The 17614-nt window shown below is 43.9% G+C and overlaps 1 protein-coding gene across 2 annotated transcripts in view; it reads right to left on the reverse strand.

The window, feature by feature from the left end:
- The window catches only part of ptpn11b (protein tyrosine phosphatase non-receptor type 11b), a 57092-nt gene that overhangs the window by 2075 nt on the left and 37403 nt on the right, over window positions 1-17614 (reverse strand). For both annotated transcript variants that reach the window (XM_066691235.1, XM_066691236.1), the window contains exons 3-15: window positions 14755-14949; window positions 10533-10725; window positions 9452-9568; window positions 9178-9291; window positions 7805-7901; window positions 7194-7273; window positions 6618-6773; window positions 6062-6193; window positions 5597-5751; window positions 4839-4906; window positions 4220-4371; window positions 3812-3912; window positions 3048-3154 (exon numbers count right to left, since the gene is read on the reverse strand). In XM_066691235.1, coding sequence (XP_066547332.1) covers window positions 3070-3154; window positions 3812-3912; window positions 4220-4371; window positions 4839-4906; window positions 5597-5751; window positions 6062-6193; window positions 6618-6773; window positions 7194-7273; window positions 7805-7901; window positions 9178-9291; window positions 9452-9568; window positions 10533-10725; window positions 14755-14949 — 1645 coding nt within the window. In that variant the 3' untranslated portion in view covers window positions 3048-3069. The remainder of the gene's footprint in view (window positions 1-3047; window positions 3155-3811; window positions 3913-4219; window positions 4372-4838; window positions 4907-5596; window positions 5752-6061; window positions 6194-6617; window positions 6774-7193; window positions 7274-7804; window positions 7902-9177; window positions 9292-9451; window positions 9569-10532; window positions 10726-14754; window positions 14950-17614) is intronic.

Raw genomic sequence — 17614 nt, forward strand, 5'->3', positions numbered from 1 at the left:
TAAATAACTGTTAAAAGGAATTTTATCAGATGCTTTAAATCGAATATATCCTAACATCTCAGGTATAATTTGAACTTTCCAGTAAATACAGCTCCAAATTACAATAGCTAGTGAGATCTTCAGTATTGTAATTAATACAAATTAAGCCTGTAGCAATTTTATCTGGTGATTTTTAGTGACTAAGATAACCACTGGACCACCAAACTAACCTATAATCTATAACTTTAAATTAGGTACTTTAGGTGCATATATATACCAATCAGCTGTAACATTATGACCACTGACAGGTGAAGTGAATATCACTGATAATCTCGTTATCATGGCACCTGTCAGTGGGTGGATATATTAGGCAGCAAGTGAACATTTTGTCCTCAAAGTTGATGTGTTAGAAGCAGGAAAAATGGGCAAGTGTGAGGATCTGAGCGACTTTGACAAGGGCCAAATTGTGATGGCTAGACGACTGGGTTAGAGCATCTCCAAAACTGCAGCTCTTGTGGGGTGTTCCCAGTCTGCAGTGGTCAGTACCTATCAAAAGTGGTCTAAGGCAGGTAAAGCAGTGAACCGGCGACAGGGTCATGGGCGGCCAAGGCTCACTGATGCACATGGGGAGCGAAGGCTGGCCCGTGTGGTCCGATCCAACAGACGAGCTACTGTAGCTCAAATTGCTGGTTCTGATAGAAAGGTGTCAGAACACACAGTGCATCGCAGTTTGTTGCGTATGGGGCTGCGTAGCAGCAGACCAGTCAGGGTGCCCTTGCTGACCCCTGTCCACTGCCAAAAGCGCCTACAATGGGCACGTGAGCATCAGAACTGGACCACGGAGCAATGGAAGAAGGTGGCCTGGTCTGATGAATCACGAGTTCAAGGGGTTGACTTGGCCTCCAAATTCCCCAGATCTCAATCCAATCGAGCATCTGTGGGATGTGCTGGACAAACGAGTCCGATCCATGGAGGCCCCACCTCGCAACTTACAGGACTTAAAGGATCTGCTGCTAACGTCTTGGTGCCAGATACCACAGCACACCTTCAGAGGTCTAGTGGAGTCCATGCCTCGATGGGTCAGGGCTGTTTTGGCAGCAAAAGGGGGACCTACACAATATTAGGCAGGTGGTCATAATGTTATGGCTGATCGGTGTAATTATATATATATATATATATATATATATATATATATATATATATATATATATATATATATATATATATATATATATATATATATATATATAGTCTAATTGTTATTATTATTATTTAATCACAGAGATAAAGTCCAAATGGCTAAAAATATGTAGAACTTTTCCTTTCTCTTCTATTTTTGTTTGTTTTCATACAAACTGCAATTTTGTTCTAGGTCAGCTCAGAAATGTGCTGCGCAGCTCCCAGAAACAATTCAAACAGAGCAACATGACCTGGCCACTGTTACAATTCAGACTGAACGTGGCCTGGGACAATTGAAACCCAGCATGTTGCCAAGTAACCTTTTTCTTGATTTGTTCCTTGCGATTACACCAGTGCAGCAGCTCTGCAGTGAGTCTCTGTGCGTTCAGACACAGCACTGGCTGAAAGCTCAGGTCTACAAGGAACAATGAGCAAGCTTTCTGTTGATGGTCTTGAAACAATCCACACTGTTAAACCTGGAGCAAGTCTGGATACTTCAGCTTCATATGTAAGCACACAAAAAGCCCCTGTGTATATGTAATGTACACACACACACACACATATATATTATATATATATATATATATATATATATATATATATATTATACACATACATTCACACGGTAATCCCCTGCCAACCACGTGTTTGCCAACCGTGGAATTCATGTATACACGACTTTCCTTGTGTCTACCAATTTGTCAACCATGGCATATCGATTTGTGTACACGTGGTTTTGCACGGAAACATATGACACATTTGGGTCATATTCATTTTCACGTTAAATTACCTAGTATGTTATATTTTTTTAGGTCACTGTGTTTTTCATTTGTGTTTAGTGAAGAAAAATGCAGCTTAAAGCTTTGATATGTGTAACTGTAACCTTGGAGAACCTAAACCCCTATTTCCCCATGAGCTCTTGTGTCTACAACCACAGTTTTGGCAGCAATGGGGGTTATCAACAATGGCGAGGGTTTACCGTGTGTGTACACACAGCTCTGGAAAAAAAAAAAAAATATATATATATATATATACACATACATACATACATACATAGATGTGTGTGTATATATATATATATATATATATATATATATATATATACACATACACACACACACACACTTCTATATATAGACATACATATATATATATATATATATACACACATATATGAGAGAGAGAGAGAGAGAGAGACATAATTATGAATTTTTTCAACTCAAATGACTCATGCTGCCTTTGTTTTACTTTAAGTTTTTGTAGACACACACTAAAACAACACAACAAAACAAAACGAACAAATAAAACTGCCCCCATAACAGTCATGAGTGGAGACTAAAATCAGGGCCCAGTTAGTCCTCAGGTGTGGGGACGGGAGGGCATTAGAGCTCATACGACACTAGGCAGCTGGAATGCTGATGTGCATTGTGGTCACATGGTCTGTGTCCACAGTCCAGCAGAGAAAGTGAGGCAAGTCTGTGGTGTTGAAGGTTAAAAGACTGATATGCAAGACACCATAAATAAATAAATAAATAAATAAATAAATAAATAAATAAATAAATAAATAAATCGCTATTCACTGGACTGGCTCAGCCTTTAGGAAAGTCCTTCACAGTGTGCTGCACTGTCAGTTTATTCATTATTAGTATGATTTATTTGCGAGCCAAAACGATAGACTGTTCACAGTGCAATACCAACAGTGAACAATACTAAATTGACAGCAGTTACATGACGTAACTGACTGCACACGCGAGAATAGGGGGTGACTGAAGCGCAAAGAAACAAATAAACAAACAAATAAACAAACAAACAAAAACAGGCGGTCAAAGAGCAGGACAACAGTGTCCTCAACAGGACTGACAGAACTCAGAGGAAGGTGCACCACTCACTGAAGGACTCCTGCCCCGGCCCCTATCTCCTGGTGTTGCTGATCCCGGCGGTCTTGGGGTGTCTGATGTTTAAGTTCTCGTACACGCCTGTGGAGTCGTCGTTGACCCTGCAATACAAGATGTGGCACACGTATGAGAATCCCCCTCTGCGTGAATGAGCAGAACAAATAATCTTCCATCCAGCCAGTGGCTCACAGGGCGATACCCAAGCCCCCTACGCTCTGGACACCTGGACTGTAATGTCCCAGCAGACCCGGCTGTGTTGTGACTGTCAGCTCAGCGGAGAGATGCAGGCAAGGCAGGCCAGACATCTGAAGCTTGCAGAGCCACCGGGAGAGGAGATGAACTAGAACAGGCTGCTTCCTCACTTCTTACCCTAGATGGCAGCATTGCCCACCATTACAGCAGCCAGACTTGCCACACTGTGCAGACTATTCTGAGCCCTCTCTTTATAGCATGAGACTGTTTTACACACATAAAGGTTGCAATAACTACCATCCAAGATAGAGAGATAGATATTAAGGTAATTTATTTTGGTGATGGTGGGGGATGCCTCGCTGTAATAATCACAATACAATTTAAATATAAAATTAAATCCAGCTAATTGGCAAACTTTTCTAACGTAATCCCAACGGAACTTTCCCCTTTTCTGTCCTCATTAACAGTGAAGTCTAAGGTAACCCCAAAGCACTGATCTGGGAGTGGATTAAAAACCACAGGGATGCGAAGCAGGGTTGAGGGCAGGGCTTATCTCTGGGACTCACAGAGAAGAGGAGCGAGAGGTGGGTGTGCTGGGCTTCAGCTTGGCGTTCTCCGTGGGTGGATATCTGATGTTGGAATACTCCCTCTCCTTCGTTTTATTCCTCTGTCAAGGTCGGTGGGGAAGGGGGGCAGAAATAAGAAAAACACTCGGTCAAAGTTTCACATCCACGAAAACAACAACCAACAACAACAACTTAATAAACTATGTTGCTCTGGTCAACGTTTTGCGATCAGTATTAGCCCAGTATTGAAGATTTAAATTTAACCCAAATCAGCGGCCGTCTGTGATTTAGGTTAAATTTACATCTTCAAAACTGGGCCAATACTGACAGCTGTGGCAGCAGCCATGTTGAAAGTGTTATTGTGTTGCAATGTGTGGAGAAAACGAAACGCAACCGAACACGGCTTACTTGCTCTTCCTCGAGCCTTTTCTGCACGGTGTCTATGTACTGCTGCACGGCCATGTAGATGAATTTATACTGTGCCTCCGTCTGCACCATCCCCGACCGCTGCCTCCTGACCATCTGGATGGTTTTCGGGATGTCTATGTCGCAGTCCAGCCCTGAAACACAGGAGGGGAAACAAAAGACAGGCCGTCACAGCACTACCTTGGGAATGACAGGGGAATCCACTAAAACTGAAACTGTGGGAGGGGGGGTAAAATAAAATGAAAACTTCTGAGATCTTGAAAACGTTTTTTTATTTTAATTATTCACGTTACAGCATACCTGGGTGTTAGTCAACCAACCTCCTTCCTCTCCCTCCTCCACTTCCCCCTTCTTTTAGTTTAATGCAGAATATAAATTAGCATAGTAATGAAAACATAGCAGGAGTAACACTCTGATGGATTGCATTTGTGTTGGCGTTTTTCAGGCCTGAAAATACTTTTTTTTCTTGCCATCAATCACTCTGGGTGTGGCACCACTTTGCAGTTAATAATCCTAATAATTATAATAATACAATTAAGCAGTGTCATTAGCAGAGGGGCGCAACTCCGTCCCTTGGTTGTGCAACAGTGCCTTTGCTTACCTTGTCTGTTAATGATGTCTATGAGAATGTCAATTACAATGATGGTTCCTGTCCTTCCAATTCCTGCACTGAAAGAAGGAAAGGAAAGGAACGGGGGGAGGAATGGAGGACAACAATTACATTCTTTCATTCTTTAAACATAAAAAAATATATTTAACCATTTTCTCAGGACACATTCAGATAGCAATATTTATTCTCATTACTGTGAGATTGGTGAAACAGACACATCTGGCTGCTCATTCGTAGCCCGGGGACGGCCGTGCTCTGTATCGATTACATCATTGAGAAGCCCAACGAGAACCAAAAGCTTCTGCTGTGTCTCTAATAGCTTTACTCTCTGGAGTGTGACGCTTATAGACACAGGAGCTGCAAAATGAGAGGCAATAGGGAGGCACTTGGTGTTTGGTACAGCCTGGGGGTGTGCCCAGCAGCTGGTCTGGAGTGGCATGAGTCATGCCACTCCAGACCAGCTGCTGGGCACACCCCCAGGCTGTACCAAACATGCAGGGACTCGAACCCAAGCGTCCTTTCTTACCAAACTACCCCCAACCCCCACTGTGTCTGCTGTTCTCAGATTGCCCTGGCTGGGACCTTTCGTACAGTTTATATCTGGCAAGCCCCTCCCTATGCATACTGCTTCTATCTGGTGACAGGGCTGTGCAGCGAGGCCTTCGTGTCAGAGATTCCTAGCCTGAGACCCTCTGACCCCCCATGACCCCTCACCCCTGCTGAGACAGAGAGAGACGCTCCTCTCTTACCTGCAGTGCACAACGATAGGCCCGGTCTCTGGAATGCCATTCTGGGCCCGGTTCACCTGGTCCAGGAAGCTCAGGACCCCCCCCGGCTCGTTGGGAACGCCATGGTCCGGCCAGCTCAGGTACTGATAGTGCCAGATATACCGGGGGTTCTCGTTCTGCAGGCGGCACAAGGTACACCGCGTCAGTGTGTGTGTGTTTGTGTAGTTTTAACTGTCTAAGTGAGACTGGCACCTGTTAAATTATTTGTGTGTTTGCCCTTTATTCCTGTTGGAATACATATAAACTACACAACGTAAGAGTTGCACAAAACAATTAAAAAACAAAAAGTATGGTCAGAATCCACTTTCTACAATTCAGAAATAAAAACAGCCCTGATGAGGTCTAGCCCGCCGTCTTCAACAGCAGAAGGGCTCCCATCAACATGCAGGTTTGGGGCGATCGATCGGTGAGGGAGTCTCTCCTCACCCTGTCCAGCCGCTTGATCTCCAGCTCTCGCAGTATGTAGTCCTGAGCCGGCCTCTCCTCTATGTTCCGCACACACAGATTCCCGAACTCTTTGGTGGAGTTGATATCCGGCCAGTAGCGCACGCACTTGTTCTGGGGGATAGTAAAAAAATGTGGTAAGCACACAAGCACACATGGGAAAGCACAGTAACAGTGTGTATGTACCTTTGTGTGAGGGTTTCTTATTTGTACTTATTGCGTTTTCTGTATTTTGTAAAAATGTTTCTTGTGGCAACTGTAAGTCACCCTGGGTAAGAGCGACTACTAAGAAAAAATCATCATCATGATATCAATTTAATCTTAACAGCACAGAATAAAACCCGCCTCAATCAAAGGCCAATAGCAATCAAACGCAGTGGCAGGGAAAAGCGGATACGGCGCCCCACTCTTAACTCTCGCCAACCAGCTAGACTATAGTTCTATCCCCCCCATGTTGAATCAGTGTTTCTGCAAAATGAAAACACTGGTCACCGATAAAGAGAACGGTTCGGAAGACTCATTGGCGTTAATTGCCTACCCGTCCCCTCTCCATTTCCTTGGTTGTCATTACGATGACGTGAGTGTTTTCCTGGTACACCATCTTCCAGAAGTCGACGACGGTGTTCTGCAGGCAGCCCTGCGTGGCGATGTACACCTTGCACTCGTCTGCATGCCGCCCCTCCTCCTGCACACTCTGAGGGGGGAGGGGGTGGAAAGATGGACAGATTAGACAGACAGACAGATAGGTGCTGAGTGGGTGATGTTTGCATTGGGTAAAGACAAGATATAGACTGGAGGTTAGGAGACAGTGTGGCAGGGACACAGAGCAACATAGGGAAAGAGGGACACAGACAGAGTCTCACAGACACAAAGGCCTCGGTGTGCTTAGATACTTTTTACATCACCCTTCAGTTCATGCAACAGCTGCAGGGGAAATCCGAGGGGAATGGTAAACACGAGGTGTTTCACAGAACTGGCCAGTGACTGCTCGCCCTGTGACCGGGCCCCCTGGAGTCTGCAGGGACCACAGCTGATAGTAGAGTATCAATACAACACAGAGCAGTACAACGCTACAGGGGCCGAGCAGGAAGGGGGTGGGGGGGTCAGTCCTCACCCGAATGTAGTTGGCGTTGATGTAATCAGAACCAGGAACCTCCGTGTCCACCTCCCTCAGTTCCACGCGGGTGGTATCGACTAGAGCGTAAAGAAATTGGGTAATAATAGAGCATTCAAACGGGGGGGAATTAATTACACAAGACAATTAAGAGCCACTTAAAAACTGAACCTCTTCATAGTGCTTATTATCTAAAGAGACATTCCTCTCTCAGAGGGGCTGGAGAGGGCAGATGCTTGAACGTTGCTAGCTGAGTAGATGAAGTGGAGTTCACACACACACACAAATTCACAAACTCTATTACCCACACTGGGACAAGATTCCCTGTTGCCAGTCATTCGTTGTAGGATTGTGTGGTAGTTTTGCCGCCAGGCTCAGTTTAGAGCATTTTAACTGCATGAGAACGTTGCTTAGTGTCCTTGTGTTGTGGGTTTTGACTTGGCAGGGGCTGTTCCCCTTACACTGTGCATCTCAACAAATGAGGGGGAAGTTTATTTATTATATACATTTTGTATTTACACCATTCCCATTGACATTACAGAGACTGGGAGTATAAAGCTATGATGTGCATGAGAAACAAGCCAACTTCGACGGAGGGGCTGCACACTTACATGGCAGGATGTTCTTGTATCTGTTCTTGCTCTTGTTTTCAGGCCTCTGCCCCTCTTTCCGGGGGTACAGCAGCTTACACTCCTGCTGCTGCAACATCTGCAGTATGGGGAGACGGGCACAGATTTATTGACAAACCCTCAAGACACAATACAAAAGCACAGTTATTGCAGTGTGAACCCAGTTTTTAATCTTTGTAGGTTTCCTTTGATTTCCCAGTTCATTGAAACATGCTTCACAGGAGAGCACTGGGGGAAAACAAAGTTCTGCAAAAGCAAATCATAAAATAATTGAAAACAAAACATTCAGAGCAGAGAACGATCCGTGGGCTCTAAGACTTTCAGATTAGAAAGTGTGCTGGGCTATACAGAGAAACAGAAAGGGAAAGGGAGGGGAAAATAAGTCCCAAAAATGACTACAATACATGATTTTATATGCAGGCAATGACCTTCGCTGCAGAGAGCCAGTGAGGAGGAGCCGAGCTCGGGGCAGTGGTGTGTAGACTGCTGCCCGCGCTTCAGCCCCGCTCAGGAGACGTGCTCAACTCTCCTGCTGGCTTGAGGTTAATGTGTATTAATGAGTCTGCTGGTCAGGGCTGAAGCCTTTGCCTTTTTCTCGGAGCAAATTACCTGATGTGTGCCACTCAGATGATTAATTAATCATGACTGTGGGGAGTCGGTGCCAGCACACCACTGAGACAGGGCAATCGCTGTGCTAACTCAGCCCGGCTTCCCGAGGGAAAATCCCCAGCGCAGAAGAAGCGGGGAATAAAAAAAATCAAATTTAAATGTCTAAATAAATGTCTGCTGTGTAGCAGGGGCAGAGAGGACCTCCCCTTTGACTTCTTGAAGGAGATTTTCCAATGAAACGTAAATGGCTTTTTCTTTTGCGATGTGAGCTTTCTTTCTCTTTCTTTTCATATATATATTTTTTACATAAAATTACAAATGGACCTTAAATTGGCCCACTTGTGAGTTACTTTTCCACTGCATTTTTATTTTAACAGTGAACATTTTCGTAAAAAACACTTAATTCACCTGAAATGCTCCCACGTGCATGCACACACACACACACACACTCCCACAGTGCCTTCAAGGGCTGGAGTTTATCAGAGCATCTGCACAGAGAACAGCGAGGAGGCTTGTTCCCTGCGAATCTGTGATCTGCTTTAGGGGTATGATGCCGGTAGTTTATTTTTGTTTTGCATGTTGCTTATTTTCTCTCTCCTTGTACTGTGCCTTGGGATTCTAATGGATGCACTGCAAATAAAGACTCATGTTTTATGACTGTGAACTGGGGCTTCCTGATAGCATCAGCGTGTGCATTTTAACTTAGACCCCACAATGCATCCCACTTCACCAGGAGAGAAACTCACCTCAAACTCCTCCCAGAAGCCCTGCTTGGCTTTCTCAGAGTTGTCAGCCACTTTGTTCAGCTCCTTCACTCTGTTCTCAATGTTGGCCGCGTTTATCCTTGTGGCATTGAACGGCTGGGCAAAAGAAACAAAACTGAGTTTAACATAATACACAGTTTGAAATCCATATAAATGCGCAACAAATGGCAGGATAAAAACTATAATCCACAGCAACATCTGCCAAATTAAAGTGCACATTTCACTAGGGGGGCAGCGTGAGGGCGGGGGGGCTCACCTGCTTGAGGTGCACGACGATGCCATTCTTCTCCACCATGGGGTTCTTCTTGTAGTGCTCCACCAGGTCCGTGAGGGTGTCAAACCGCTCGCCGCCTCCCACGTCATACTTCCCGTCCTATGGTACAATGAAACACAACCCTGTAGACAGACCACACCCTGCTCTGAGCCACACTGTCCTATTGAGTCTGCCATCAGGGCAGCCAGACCCAAACACTGACAGGCAGAGTGAGTTCAGAGCACCACAGGAGGCCACTATACAGCTGAGTGGCACCTTGACTGAGTTACTATTCTCAGTCGCCGATTTCTGCATTTCTCTCTCTGAGGGTGACCAGAAGGGGGCAGCTCAGCATGCAGTAGGAACCCCTCAGTCTAGGAACAGTTAAGTTGGATGTATGAGATGAAAGTGCATTTTTATAACATCATTCCTGCACACACTCATCTAAAGAGTAAACCCAAACTTCCAGGCAAGAGAGAGAAAAAAAGAAGAAAGGAAGACTTCAATCCATAGGGACTTCAATCTGTCAAGAGATCTGTCACACAAGCTGTGAAACTGCACATAAATACATTAAATAAATACATAAATAAATACAAAAAGAGAGGAAAAAGGTTTCTCTTCCCCTCCAGAAACAACCTGAAGGAAGACTGGAGTTAACAGACAGCAGCGGGGGTTACATGCTTTAACAGAAATGACAAATTGACTGACTGACCCGACTCTGTGGGACAGAACACCCGACGCCTGTGCCAGACAATAAACTGCCTGTTATTAATATCATTATTAATATTATCTTTCTTAGCAGACACCCTTATCTGCAGCAGCTTTCACTTGTTACTATACATCACATTCTTTTTACATACACGTACCCATTTAAACAGCTGGGTTTTTACTGCAGGAATCTAGGTAAAGTACCTTGCTCGAGGGTACAACAGCAGAGTCGCCCACCTGGGACCAGTCCAGAGCCTAGACCACATTTAAAAATTGTGCTCACACACACAGCAGACGCACGCCACTCAGGAGCCGTGTGGAGCCCCAGGGCAGATGACAGACACGTAGACAGGAAGCCCTGAACAGTCTTTCTTACTTGGTAGCGGATCATGACATGCGTGACCTTGGTCTTGCGGTCCACGTTCTCGTGCTTCTCCTCATTGGTCAGCACTGACAGCACGAAGTCCCCTGGTTTGCTCTGGCTCTCTCGCACCAGGAAGCTGCCTGGCTTGCCCTTGTCCGTCAGCAGCTTCTCCGCGTCTTTGCCCGACAGGTGCCCATGATACCATCTGCAGAGTGGGGGGATGGCCAAGGGGTCAACAGGTTAGAAATGCAGCCTAAGATGGGACTATGCAGCCACACACCAACAATATCCTAAAATAATAGTTTTTAAAAAGGCAACATTATGATGACAGTATGCACAATGTGTGTTCTGTTAGTATTGAAGGCATGCACTGCCCAATATCTAATGCACGACGGGGACACTGGAGTGCATTTCCATTCAGACACAAACCTGAAATATTTATACAGTGAAATTGAAGAGAATGCCAGAGCTTACAGCCAGGTAGGACACTGGCAGATTATTATGTAGGACTGGTAATCAGTATTTAAAGCAAGGACGAATGGCAGGGTCAGTTCAGGCTCTGGTGTAAACAGCGAATGAATAACTGATGGGTAAACCCTAAAAGTGAAAGCTGTGGCCTTTCCAGGAAGTTCCTCCCAAACTTTCAAGTAAACCACCGGGAAGTTCTCCTTTCAAATCGCTCTCATCTTCAGGAGGTGTGCACCAAGAGCAATCACACTCCAATAATTCAAAACTCATTTGTTTTACAATCTAACGCTGTACTCAATATAAACAATGAACGCAATATAAAATGGTTCCTTAAGTGCAAGTGCAACTGCTACAGTAAGGCAGAGTCGTGCACAGGCTGTCAGTCTCTGCCTGCTGCAGTTTGCCCATCGTTTTTATTTTTTTTTTTTTAGGAGCACGATTTAAAATGAGCTCGTAACCCAGGGCATCAGCTCAGATGGCATGGGGCCCCACCAATCAATTAAGTAAATAACAGCTTGGATCAGACAAGTTCCTGCAGACCCCGGTGGGCCGGGCCTGGTCTAGCAGCAACAGTGTCCTTCAGATCTGACAAAAGCCTTTCCAGGTTCTCATTTCAACCTCAGCTCTTAATTGGTTAATTAATTGGTCAGCTAAACTCATTATTCACTTGAACTGATCCAATTTTAACCAATTTCCTAGGTCACACACAAGTAAGGATTTAAGAAGACCCATGTATAAGAACCTGCTGGATTGTGTGAATTTAATGACCAGCAATGATTCACTGTTACTCTCTGTGTTATAGGATGCCTCACTTAAGTGATCTGACATCACTTCCCTCTTTCCAAAAAAAATAATAAATAAAACAAAACAATTGATTCAATAAAAATCCTCCCCTCCAGCAGCCTTGACAAAGAGCACATTTCATCTTTTGGGGACTTTGTTCAGAGTTTTGTCATCTACAGAAGATGTGGTTTGCTAACTAGCCCCTCTTCCTGTTTAGAAGAAACTGTGGAGCACACATGCTACTCAGGGCAGATAAACACCAAGACAAACACCACAGATGGACAAGGCAAACTTGCTTGTGGTCTCCGTTCTCCTGCTCCAGTCATCAGCCGATTAATATGCTGCGTGACTCATGTCATCAAAATCCCCGCACGCAATGGTACAGGCCAGCCCACCGCTCAGCCCCGACACAGGAACCAGAGGCTGCAGAAGCCAAGCAGGAACAGGTGCGTTCAGGATGGGGAACAGAAGGCAGGATGAGCGGCATGAATTTTGATTCAACAATCCTGACCCCATAGCTGCAGCATCCCTCTGAGAGAGCAGCTGGATTCAAATGAAATCCGCAGAGCGATCCGTTACTAGAAACAACGGACAAGCAAAGATAGACTGAACAGTCTTGTAACCTTCCTGATGTTCTTGGGTTCCCTCAGAACCCAGAACCCTAAACCACCAAATGAAATTACTTCCCAAATCCACATAAAACCCTTCCTACTTTATTGACAAATCTTAGTTGCTCTTAAAAACACATTCAGTAAATTAGATCCTTATTAATAATAATTATTATGCAGAATGCTCCAGCCTGGGAAGGATTTACCTTTAATTGGGCTGATGAATCCACATACATCCCATTTGCCTCCAGCCTCATTGAATATGCCACAGGACTCCTATCAGTCAACACACAGAGGGCTCTCTCTTTGTCACTAACCACCACCTGTTCTTGATTGTTGGATCTCCAATTTACACATTTATTCCCCAAGAATCAGTTGCCTTTTGTGTGTGTGTATGTGCATGCAAGTGTTTTGATTGGGAAATTCAATTTCTCTCTTTTTTTTTCTTTTTTAATTTTCTTTTTCATATGACAACAGGCTCTGTCAGCACTTATTACCTGTCAAAAAAGAGAAAGTGCTGACAAACGTGTTGAGCATTGTCAGCAAAGAAAGCGAGTAGCTAAGAAATAGGCAAATCCATAATTGATGAAAGGGCAATATGTGTTGCTTATTCAGCATTAAAGGCCTCACTGCCATCACTTAACTTCAATTCAGAGGCACTCCGGTTCCAGTTATTTTGCTGGTTTATTACATTCATCCAGCTGTCCAACAGACTCAAATGTAATAAAAGAGAGAACTTGGAAATACTAATAAGATGGAGAAGGAGATGAAGTATCCATTACCCCATAATGCATTCTCATTTAGTTCAGCCACCTGCACCAGATAAAGCATAATTGACAATCCGAATACCCTCAAATTGAAACAGACTAAAATGGATTTTCATAGGGAGCCCATAAAGGCCGCTGGGATTGCCGAGTGTGCAAAGCGTGAGTACATGTTACATATCCAAAACCAGGGCCTCCTGTGGACGGAGTGTGTAAACGGGCCAAGTGCGTATACCTCCAAGCCAACACATCTGCAGATCACAGGCAGCTTTGGTCAACACAGGCTTTCTCTGGATAGAAAACATCTCTCTGGAAAGGGATTCATCGAGGCTTGTTTCTGTGCTAGTACAAAACTAGGTGCCCATTAACCCAAGCTGGCAGCACGGTAACACAAGGGCTCTGGGGAGGCACACAGAGCTGCTACTTCTGCCCTTCCCAGTTTTGGTTCCTGTGATATTTAGTTTTCTATAAACAGATCAATAAAGTATCATCTGGGTGGCAAAGATGTTAGAAATGTACACACAGACAGATATTAAGAAAAGGCAATTCAGGAACTATTAGAGATACACAGTAGCTGGTACAGCCAAAAAGTCAGTTTCCACAAACCACACACCAGAGCTCACTAATATCTCACAGAGGGGGAGCACAGCCAAGCCACAGAACGTCCCTTTGGTCCTCTGTTAGATGTGTTTTGTTGTTGTTGCTGTTGTGTTTTTATTTCTAAAAGACCAAATACTATTCCTGGAGCACTGGCGCCTGCTTTCCTGTCCTCACAGTAGTATTTTGAACAGGTTTCATTTTATTTATGTATTTAGTTAGCCATTACTGACTAAAGCAGGATGTCCGGTGTGTTTTTCTGCAAATGCGCGTGTGGTAGGCCGTCAGTGGGAAAATCTTTCTAAATAACTTAAATTTCCAACGAAAAACCACAATGTAGAGGACAGAGGTTCGCCGAAACACCGCCGTGCGACGTAAGTCATACTCCAGTGTAGCAGAACAACCTGCGCTTACGTGTGAAAAAATGTGAAAGATAAATAAACTCTGACATGGCATTAGTAATATAATCATGTTAAGGTTAGTGTTAGTAATGTTAAACGGAGGTCTGGGGGTCATACATTTACAACCTGGGGTGAAACTATTTTTACTGAAGTGCTTTAACACAGTGGGGTAGTGTGCTGGCAGCCTGCATTCCAACCTAATTGTCCTCTTTTAACAATCTTCCAAAAACACACGGAGTAGTTATTAAGAGCAGACGCTGTCTTGGGACACAAATTCCCATTCCTTTCCCCCCCGCAGGACTAACGCAGCTGCTGTGTCATCGCGAAAGACAAGGGAGGTGTGAACCTGAAGGGGCAGGATTTACACTCTGTGGAATCAAGATTTTCTGGCATCCATGCAGCAAAACTTGCACACTGTTATCAGTCAGTCAACCAACCAACCAACCAACCAACCAACCATTTCTTTATTTGGTATAGCATCATTTAGTCAGTCATTTAAAGGGGACCCCCTGCAGAACACGCCACAGTGAAACGCTCCAGCCAGCGTGGCAACTAATACAGCAAAAACAATGAGAACAACCTCCAGCGGGACCGGCATGGGGTTCGTTCGTACCTCTCTGACGTCGGGTCCTTGCAGTTCAGGGGGTACTTGAGCTCGATGACGTCGCCGTTCTTCTCCCGCAGCAGGTCATGCTGCTCAGTGTAGTACTGCACCAGCTCGGCCAAGGTGGCAAACTTCTCGCCCCCGTACAGGTCGTAGTAGTCCCCCGAGTTCTGGATCTTAATGTGGGTGACTTCATCATTGCGCCTGGAAGACACGAGAAACACCTGCCATGGTCATTCACCGTTTTCAAAGGGGGGGTTTAGAGACTTACACTATAAACTGGAGCAAAAAAATGTCACGAGGGAAAAGTGATAAAAGCAGCATAAGGATGAACAACTGTAATTCATTTTTTTTTTTTTTACTTGTTAATATTTAACATTTTCAACATCTTGGGTGTTGTCCTCATTTTAGCCCACAGAACTGAGCATTTCTGTACACAAGGGTTTCTCTCAAACTGAAAGCTGGTCAAACAGCTCTGATTCAACTGGGCACACAAATGGGCCCGTGTTACTATTTGTCATGACGTCAACGCTGTAGCTTCCTCTGACGCTGATGCAATATGGAGAGGAGGGGAAACCCGCCTCATCATAATATTATGAAATACTTGCACCCAGCCTGTCCCAATCAGCTTCCTATAAATAAGAGACCTCATTGGCCATAGTGATTATATTGAAGAGCCAATTAAAGTGTGCTCTGACGGGGGTGGGAGTTGTCCTGCCGATGTGGAGACCTTTCTGTTGGTCTCCCTGACCTTGGAAAAATATACGCAAAACGCTGGGAAAAGAGAATTAAAAACAAAATCAAACATTTAAAAATAATAGTATTTTTTTTTTTCTTCGCAGACAACAGTGATTTCTCAGTGTAAGGAGTGTGACTGTGGCCCCCAGTGAGGGCTCAGTGTAAGGAGTGTGCCTCTTTGAGTGAAAGGTCTCTGTTCAAATTAGTGTCGGACTGATAAGTGCTCTGATCTTCAAACTTCACTTCTCATTACCCTGCCGCCTTTTCTCGTTTTTAGGGGCACAGTGAGATCTCGCATGCACCAGCACATATCCTGTGTATCTGGGGAGGGAGGCTCTTTGCAGCCAATCACGCTGCGGCTTGACGTAATCAAGCTTGATAGATATGCTCCACACAGCCCATTCAAGGCGCATTGTACTATGACTCCTGACAGCCACAATTCTCCTTAGATTTTATTCATGAAGCTTAAAATTATATGTTACAGCAGGATACCATAAAACAGCTAACATTAACATTCGTTTTGAGGTTTCTGAAACAAAGAAAAAAAACTATTCACCCAAAGGTTTCATTAATATGGTGAAGGCACAGTTTAAGAAAAACTATGAATGACCTATTTTTGTCAAATGTGTTTTATAGAAGTGTAAGAGAAACTCATTCCTTATTCCAGGAGTAAATGTAATAATTCAAACGTGTGTGTGTGTGTGTGTGTGTCTCTATATGTATATATGTATACATCTCTATATCTATCTATATACACACACACACACATATATATACATAATTTTTTTCAAGTAAAACTATTACAAGAATAAACCAGCATTTCCAATAAGCATGCACTTTTTTTATTCCCTTTAACTTTTAAACAAATGTTTGTTAGTGCATTAATTTCCTTGCTTGCTTGCTTGCTTTACTGACTCTTCAGACAAATCTGAACACTAGACAAGAACATGCAAATTAAAACCAACAAAACGAAACTCAACCACCGGAGTCAGTGCTCGGGACTCTGCAGGGGTGCCTCAGCTTTATTTTATCACAGATTTTGGTTTGCGAGTTAAGTGCCATGTTTGGGAGGTCTGAGCCCTCTGCCACCCACACACACCTCCGTCTGCTCACCAAGCCTGCTGACACCAAACAACCCTCGCCCTCGTTTCCTATGGCACACTTAAACACATGAACTGTGCAGAGAAAAATCAACAGGATAATTAAAAAAAACAACAGCTAAGATCTACCTCCCACATGTAAAAGGTGCCATTTACATAATGCAGGCAAAGTCATGGCACTAAAACCCTGATAGAAATGACCTTGTCCACAACCCAAACCTATGAACCTCACTGTCACAATGATAGATTTTCTTTAAAAATTATCTATTTTTTACCAGAGAAAGAACGTTTCAGAGTAAAAATAAATAAATAATGCCATTCAAATTAAACAAATACATAAAATAAATGAACGGATGACTAAATCAATCATTAGATAAAAGTATTCAAGACCAAACTAATAAGTAATTTGCAACGGGTACCTCTCTTAATTTCTGTACTTTATAGTAGGTTTAAGTTAAAAGCAGTTTGAATATGTTTGAATGAGGTGTGCTGTTACAGGTTGTGGGATTTGTGGCTTCGCTGTATTTTAACACTTGTTTTCTTTCTTGCTATAGGGGGAGAATAGGCAGTTTAAATGTGGTCAAAGCACAAGGACTGACTACCGGTACACAATAATACTGCCAGTCCGAAATGACAGAACAGTGAAGACAGCACTTGGTTCACAGTCAATATTGAGAATCACAAGAGAGAAAAACCTTTTATGGTCTTCACCATTAAAAAAAAAGGAAAAAACAGGGTCTTCACGGCATCAAGACTGTACTTTCTGTGTATTTTTAAGAAGATTATTCATAATAAGATGGTATAAGATTTTCAGTTTTGTATAAGTATATTTATAAACACACACCAAACACAGAGACACACTCTCCCACGCACACACACTCGCACGCACACTCAGACATCTAAACCACACTCTTAAAAAAAAGCTGCCGCTCCTGCCCCCCCACTGCGCAGTCCGGCTCAGAGGCATGACACTGCTTACTGACTGCCTTCAGAAGAAGCTCTCCCTGCCTGGTCTTATCTGACTGTACAGA

This window comes from Amia ocellicauda, chromosome 18 (assembly GCF_036373705.1).
Source record: "Amia ocellicauda isolate fAmiCal2 chromosome 18, fAmiCal2.hap1, whole genome shotgun sequence".
NCBI lineage: Eukaryota > Metazoa > Chordata > Actinopteri > Amiiformes > Amiidae > Amia > Amia ocellicauda.